The following is an 8,022-nucleotide window of genomic DNA, read 5'->3' on the forward strand; positions in this document are numbered from 1 at the left end:
TGCATGATAATTCGCATATCTCAAGCTCAAGCCTTTCATCAATTTGACAATTCGCATCTCTCAGGCTCTCTTGTATTTTCCTCCAAAAAAGAATTATAATAATTCAGAAATATGCGTAGTTATGATATCCATTTCATTTGGTTAAATTAAAATTTGCCAAAATGAGACGAGACTAGGGAGCTGAGCTCCAAATGTAAACAAATTGTTTTTTTTTTTTTTGTGTGCTTTTAAAAAAACTTCTTTTTGTGCTGTTTGTTGTCTTTCTATCAGGACGAATTGAAGGCATTTTATAAAAAAAGAGTCCAGAAGGACAACAAAATTGTTGCAGATCTCGAACAAGCGCTTTTGATACTCACGAATGACACTGCGAGGTTAGAAAAAAAGCGTGACAAGAAAAAGATAGAGATGTTACGGAAAAGAAAAGAAACGGATAAGCTCCGGGCATAGTTTTAAATATCGGCCGATACGGTACGTATCGGCCGGTTCGTACCGGAATTTTCGACTCCCGGTTCGGATATAGGCCGATATATCGGTGAGATTGAAATTCACAGGCGTATCGGCCGGTTCCCGATACGTATCGGTCTGTAACCGATTTTTGGACCGGTACGTATTGGTTCTGGAAAAAAAAAAAAAAAAACAGAAAAAACCAAAAAACAGAGCTAAAAAAAAAAAACAGAAAAAATCAAAAAACAGAGCTCCTTCCACACATATGTATATATTTGCTTCCACGTCATTCATGTACGTATTGGTACCCCCACGTCATTCATTCTGACATTGAAGTTGTATTAGCAAAATTATGTTTGACTTAAAAGCTATGAGCTTGAAACTAGTTGTGCCTAGCGATTATGTAATGTAAAACCTCTATGGTGTGTTTATTTTAATGTCTTCATCTTATTTTTGCTATTTATGTCAATTATATCGAAACTTATAATGTTGCATTTTTCTCATATTTGTAAAATCTTATTGACTTGCGAGTTTTGATAAATTATCGGATATTTCACATAAAGAGAATGGGCTATTACATGTCTTAAATTAATTAAAATGTGATAATTTAAGCCAATGTTTGGGGCAAAAGTATATTTTTCAAGTTTTATACATGTTGCTGATGATTTTTAAAAATTCACGACCGCGACACCCGATTCCCGCGACGTATCACCGATATGTCCCGATACCGATATACCGCGACCGATACCGCGATTTAAAACTATGCTCCGGGCACATGGTGCAGCGTTGGTAAGATTCATTTGTTCCTTTCTTGTACCTTCTTTTTCTTTTTCCTTTGAAGCTCATGTGCGTTTCTCTTCGTAGTATAGCGTCGGGGCACACGTATCAAAGAAATTGACAGCAAAATTCAACTCTTCGTTTATTACTACTGTTTTTCATGTATTATGTAACTAAGGAAACTGGTCACAGACGTTATCAAAGAAAATTTCAGTAAACCGGCTTCGCTTATGAAAACTTCAAATGGTATTTAGGGGAAATAAACTTGGGCAATACTCTGTTTCGTAGAACGTGTACACCATATCCCAGACACCGTCACACAACCCATTAAAAAAGGGTAATTTTACTCAAAAGCAGTTTGGTACGCACGCTTACACGGTAAATACCAAAATAGAATTAATGCCAGAAGATAATGAAGCTTTAAAACATTAGCAACGAATTTTTAAGGGAAACAACAATAGTTTGAACTTAGAAGGAAAATTTCTAGCAACGATATTCAGTATTTTCGTTTGTGAATTAAATCTTTGACTGGATTAGTTAGGTTGTTCTATTGACAATTTTTGGCTTGATCTGTAATTTCGGAGTTTTATCGGTTATTGGGTTCTTTTTCATAATCATATTAAGTAAAGGCCTTGAAAACCCTAACCCCACAAACAACACACACCTCAACAAGAACAATAACATAATCCATTTAGTTCCCAATCATTAGGGGTATGGGCGGGGATGATTGAAGACCGACCTAACTTTTTTTAATATATGTACAAAGTGACTCTTTGAAACAGTGATTCCCCTAAACCTTCAAGAACCGAGGAGTTGCAAGGACGTTTTGTTGCAGAATCATGCCCCTAAATCAAAGCCGGAAGGCATCAGAGAGGGCAGGCCTAGAGATCCAAATCAATTTTTGTGCTAATTACCACGCTTCCTTCATTCATGGTCAGTGGCGCAGCCAGGATTAGGCATCATTGGGGGCACTATAAAAACAAAAACTCTGAGGACCTCCAACCTCCAACATCCCACTGTCCTACAACTTGATGGTTGTTGGCGATCAACGGTGGCTTGTGCGCGTGTTAATTGTTACATCATGAGAAATGAATAAGCTCTTAGGTTTTGGAGTACTATTTTGTTTACCCACCTAAACAATGGTGAACAATTTTCATTGCACATACTGGGTCAAGAGCTCATACCGGATTTCTACTTTAATAATTAGAAACATTCATTATGTGGGCCATGTTTTTGCATCATTACAAGAACGTAATGAGACGAAAACTACCAATTTTCAGCTATTGAGCAAGATATCTTCATTATGTGCGAACTAATTGGTTGATGAACTATATAGAAAGCGGGGAATGACTTGATAACTGTTTGATTCTGATAAAACTAAAACTACAATTTTCAGAAAAACAAAAAGAGAGAAAGAACTAAAACTAAAACTTAAAAAAAAAGAAAAACAGTGTGGACCTGTGCCCACGGCGGTCCTAGTGTGGATCCGCCATTGTTCATGGTCAAGAGCATCTGACTAATGAGCACATACACAACACACACCTGCATGATTGATTTTGAGGAAGGAGGAAACACACGGGAAGCGAAGGGAATTAGCCGCCTCTTAAATCTTCATCAACTGGGCAATTTGCATCTCTAGGTTTTCTCTTGTATTTTCCTCCAAAAAAGAATTATAATAATACAGAAATATTTGTAGTTATGATATCTGATTTCGTCTGGTTAATTGATTTGGAAAAATGAGATGGGACTAGGGAGCTGAGCTTCGAATTTTTAAGAAATTTTGCTGTTTATTTATAAACTCTCTGTGCTGTAAACGCCTTATTGACCAAAATATAATTGGTGCCAGATAATAATGAGAGGCATTAATGCATTAGCAACGAATATTTGAGTGAAACAACAATATTTAGATGGAAAAGACCTGGCAACAAATTTCAATTTTCTCCCTTTATTTAGAGTTGTATTAATGAATGTTGGGGCTTATTATGTTGTTTGTGGATTGTATAGTTGGGACCTTCTCATATTGTTGAAATGTCCAGTTCAATGTTAGCTCAATGATAATAGTAAAATAAACTCTTTTAGAGTTAAATTATATTCTTTTGGCTAAGAAAGGAGGGTGTGTGAGAGGCCGAAGGATGAGAAATCGAGGCTCACGGACAAGTTAAGGTAAATGTCTGCAAGATTTTAGATAATTCTTATTCTGTTGTCTTAGATCCATCTACAATGTAGACTACAAGTTCTTAACATTATTTTATTTCTTGAGATTAGCAAATTTGGATAAAATGCACGAAGCCGGAGCAGGGTAGAGCGTGAAGGAAATGCCTCTTGCCTGTTTTTTGGAAACTTAACATGAGAAGTCACAAGGCATGCAGTGTGTTGCCTCTGCCCTTTTTTCTGGAAACTTAACATGAAGAAGCTCCCTTTGTGGTACTCTTTGTAAAGTCGTTCACAGCACAATAGAAGACATGACGTAGGATGAGAAAAAGCTGTGAAAGAAACGTAATGGGTGTATCGATACCATACTCCTGTTTATAACCCTGTGCAACAAGTCTAGCCTTGTATCTTTCAATGCTACCATCAGAATTTAGCTTAACAGAAAAAACCCACTTACTGCCAATAATAGAAGTGTTAGGAGGGGAAGGGACCATATCCCATGTGTCATTCTCAAGTAAAGCACTTAGCTCTGCATCCATCGCTTCTTTCCAACAAGGTTCGTTAACTGCGTGCTGGTAAGAAGAAGGAATATCAATAGAATCCAAAGAAGTAAACAATGAGTGATGTGCAAGGAGAGTGAGGCGGTCCGGGGGACGAGTGGAACGAGTCGACCGTCGCAAAGAGACAACTGGTTCAGAAGGAATGGGCTCAACCAAAGTAGAGGAATGGAGAGGAGAGCTTACAGGTTCGGAAGGAGAAGACTGACCTTGCTCCGGTTGGTGAAGGGAAGTTGCGGTAGGCTGACCTTGTTTGCTCTGACGTTGGTAAACCAACTGCTTTGTGGCAGCAGTAGAACTTGAAATGGGATCCTCACAAGGATCTGAAAAATAGGGTAGTATAGGGAGAGACGATTCAGAGGATCGAGCAATAGAAACATAGTATGAAATGCTTTCTAAAAAAATGACATGACGAGAGACACGGATGCGACGAAGTTGAGGATCATAACATTGGAAACCCTTTTGGTCAGGACTATATCCGACAAAAACACACATGGCAGCTTGTTTAGATATTTTCGTTCTTTCATGAGCTGGAAGATGAACAAAACACACACAACCAAATACATGTAATCGCGAATAGTCAGGAACACTACGAAACAAAGAGGAATAGGGAGTTATATCCTTCAAAACCGAGGATGGAAGACGATTGATTAGATATACAGCTGTTGACACAGCCTCGACCCAAAACGTAGAAGGTATGTTGGAATCAGAGATCAGGGTCCTCGCAACATCTAAAATATGACGGTTTTTCCTTTCTGAAACACCATTTTGTTTAGGGGTATCGGGGCAAGTTCGCTGTGATTGTATCCCCTCAGTTTTCAAAAAATTTTGAAACGCCGTTAACATGTATTCTCCCCCTGAATTCGAACGCAGAATTTTTATCTTCCGATTGGTCGGATGATAATATTTCACCGTCGTATCAAATTGAGTCCGGCACATGGATAAGAATGTTTTGAAATGGGAGAATACTTCAGACTTATGACGCATAAAGTAAATCCAAGTATACCGAGTACAATCATCAATGAACAAAACAAAGTATCTGTACCCCAATCTAGATAGAACCGGAGAAGGACTCCAAACATCACTATGAATCAAGTCGAACGGCGAAGTTTTAACATTACTATGAACTGGAAAAGGCAAATGTACGCTTTTACTCAAACAGCAACTAATGCAAGATTTATTAATACTACTCAAGGAAGAAATTTTGTCTTTCAAAGAACCCGAACAAAATAAAGTATCTAGCTTTTTGGCATTTGGATGCCCAAGTCTACGGTGCCACATATGCCAAAGTTTATTTGAAATAGAAAAATCTGAATCTGAATGAGTAAATAGGCAAGTATCACAATTCGGCCTCTCAAACTCCAGAGCAAATAGTCGACCAATTCTACGACCCTTCCCCTTCACCATCCCAGTGCGACGGTCCTGTATAAGACATCCATCACGAGAAAAAGAAACGATGTTATCATCATCAACAAGTTGACCCACAGAAATGAGATTAGAAGTGAGCTTAGGAACTAGGAAAACATTTGGTAAACGAAGGGAAGAATTAGGAGTAACAGACATGGAGAGATTATTAGTCCCAATAATGTCCAACTTTTCGCCATTTGCTGCAAGGATATGTGTGTTTCCAGTATAAGGTTTGGTGGAAGATGGACTTGTGTGTATGCCAGTCATATGGTTGGATGCACCCGAGTCAATTATCCAAAGAGGATTTATTATGGGAGAGAGGTGAGAGTTCTTACCAGACAAGCCAATGGCTGAGAAAGCAGAGGAAATAGAGGAAGAAACAGAGCTTTGTACCAAATTTCGAATGTCATCATTAATCGGTGCCCCATTCTGCAAGCCTGTGGGAAAAGCCATGCCCAGTTTCACATCAGTATTGCACCCATCAGATGTAACACCAGCAACATGATAAGCTTGGTGATTAGATTTCTTTCGGTTGAAATATTTGCCCCCTTTCTGTTGAACTTCAACACACTCAGTTATAATATGCCCAGGCTGTTTACAATAAACACATACATTCTTCTTTTTACAGTGCGATACCACATGGCCAAACTCCTTGCATTCAAAACACTGAGTTTTGGACAAATCCCTTTGAAACGGTTTTCCGAAGCCTTGTTTTGCAACAAAAACTGACTCAACAGTCCTTTTCCCTTTTAGAATGGCTTGTGTTGCTATTCTTGTCTCCTCTCGAAGAAGTTCCCCTAAAACCATATCCATGGTTGGTAGTGTACCACGGTTTAAAATATTACCCCGGATATTTTCATAATCTGACCGCAATTTCATCAAGAATTGCATCACTTTCCTTTCATCATAAATGGTCTTCAGATTTTGAATACAACAAGCTGTGGTCATATTGCCCATGTTGACAAACTCATATTCAGACCACAAGTCCATGAAACCAGCATAAAATTCCTGTATAGTTTTCTCACCTTGTTCATAGCTAAACATATCATACTCGATCTGAAACTTACGTGCGAGGTTTGATTGTTGGTAGACTTTCTCTAGATAATCCCACATCTCTTTCGCTGTTCGAAGTCCTCGCATTGGAATCCCAATATTGGTATTCACATAGCCCACTGAGCCGCCGCCTGTATCGCCACTGCTTTAGCTGCCTCATCTTTAGCTTTAGATGCATCAGGTGGGATTTCTGATCCATCAACGAAACCCCATAAACCTTTCCCTTCAACAAAGAACTGAAAGTGGAATCGCCAAACAGAATAGTTCTTCCCATCTAACTTTACTGCCAGGATTTCTCCTTTATCAGATGCCATTCAAAATCTCAGATTATGTAAAGGAGAAGATATCGATACGGAAGCAACCAAAATCAGAACGCAAAAGTTCTGAAACAAATTAAGGATAAAAGCGAATAGAACACGAGCCTTACTTGAGATCAAAACTCAATTAAGAACAAACCCTTCAAACGAACTGATACATTTGCGCTGGCTTTGATACCATGTAAAGTCGTTCACAGCACAATAGAAGACATGACGTAGGATGAGAAAAAGCTGTGAAAGAAACGTAATGGGTGTATCGAATACAGCCACCCAGTAAAGCTACGGTATTTATATTAGGGTTAACGATTTGTACAATAACATAAAGACCCTACAAGAATACAATAAATACAATAAGACTACAGGAATACAGTAAATACAATAAGGAATACAGTAAATACAATAAGACCCCAATACTAGTTTCTACACTCTTTGCGAACTTTTGGCAGGATATCCATCTTCCTAAGAAATTGACTGATGTATGTCTTGTAGATTGGAATTAAGCCCCTATTAGTATATATTTTCAGTCTAGTTGCTTCCTTGTTTTAATTTTCCTTCCTGCATGCAAATGATACCTGAGGAGAGCTCTCCACGAAAGGGAGCTTCTTCAGCTCTGTTCAATTCTAACATGGCTGCCCCCAGGTTTGCCCCAGACATCATTTTCCGGGCCCATTTTGTTGATGGGAACTGTTTCGGGAACTTCCCTTCCAATCACGAACCACATCGCTGTAAATATGGTTTCACTAGAGTCTATCATAAGAATAAGGAATATTCCTTCATATGCCTCAAGAGGCTTCCACCTGTCCCCTAGGCCCTATACTTGTTTAATCATATCAGAATTCACAGGGATTTGCTCCTACGTACTAATCAGGGACTTATAGGCTATGTTTCCACTGATTGATAAGTTCTGAACCAGTCAACAGTGGTTTTATCTTTATTCTAATTCTTTTCGCATTTGTTAGCTTTGTGCCAAATTTTATGAGATATTGATTTGTTTCGATAAGAGAAATCGAAAAAGTAAAAAATTATGACTTTTACACTAATATTTTGGAAAATATTCAAAAAATAGCTCAAAAAGTGAATTGTTGAACTTTTTCTTTGATATTTTTAAAAATATTTGCGTAAAAGCAACAATTTTTCAGACACTCAGAACAGGGTCTAAACTTACTTCAAATACTCAGGGCAGGGTCTTAACTTAGTCTCTAAACTTGCAATGATATCTGGGATTACTTTCTTCGGACTCTCAGAGCAGTATGGAGGGAGAAAAACATGAGTGAAGAAGGAAGAGTGCACCCAAATTGCAGCAATGCATCAACACA

At 38.3% G+C, this 8,022-nt stretch overlaps 1 protein-coding gene and 1 non-coding gene across 2 annotated transcripts; both read right to left on the reverse strand.

The window, feature by feature from the left end:
* Positions 1 to 2,043: 2,043 nt before the first annotated feature.
* LOC131318255 (small nucleolar RNA snoR100) lies at positions 2,044 to 2,151 on the reverse strand. The gene has a single exon (XR_009197584.1). It is a non-coding gene; the product is annotated as a small nucleolar RNA snoR100 (small nucleolar RNA).
* Positions 2,152 to 5,207: 3,056 nt separating this feature from the next.
* Positions 5,208 to 6,479, reverse strand: LOC131316429 (uncharacterized). Its single transcript, XM_058345789.1, has 2 exons — positions 5,672 to 6,479; positions 5,208 to 5,351 (listed from the first exon to the last, which is right to left on the reverse strand). Exons 1-2 carry the CDS (start codon positions 6,474 to 6,476, stop codon positions 5,314 to 5,316), a joined length of 843 nt encoding a protein of 280 aa, XP_058201772.1. The 5' UTR covers positions 6,477 to 6,479; the 3' UTR covers positions 5,208 to 5,313.
* Positions 6,480 to 8,022: the final 1,543 nt, after the last annotated feature.

This window comes from Rhododendron vialii, chromosome 2a (assembly GCF_030253575.1).
Source record: "Rhododendron vialii isolate Sample 1 chromosome 2a, ASM3025357v1".
Classification (NCBI taxonomy): domain Eukaryota; kingdom Viridiplantae; phylum Streptophyta; class Magnoliopsida; order Ericales; family Ericaceae; genus Rhododendron; species Rhododendron vialii.

Bases quoted from the DNA above. Each gene is read 5' to 3' on its own strand.
- LOC131316429 (XM_058345789.1), bottom strand. From the start codon at position 6,476: ATGCGAGGACTTCGAACAGCGAAAGAGATGTGGGATTATCTAGAGAAA. The intron at 5,352-5,671 runs GTAAGAACTCTC...TGTCTTATACAG, and splicing joins CTCAGCCATTGGCTTGTCTG to GACCGTCGCACTGGGATGGT.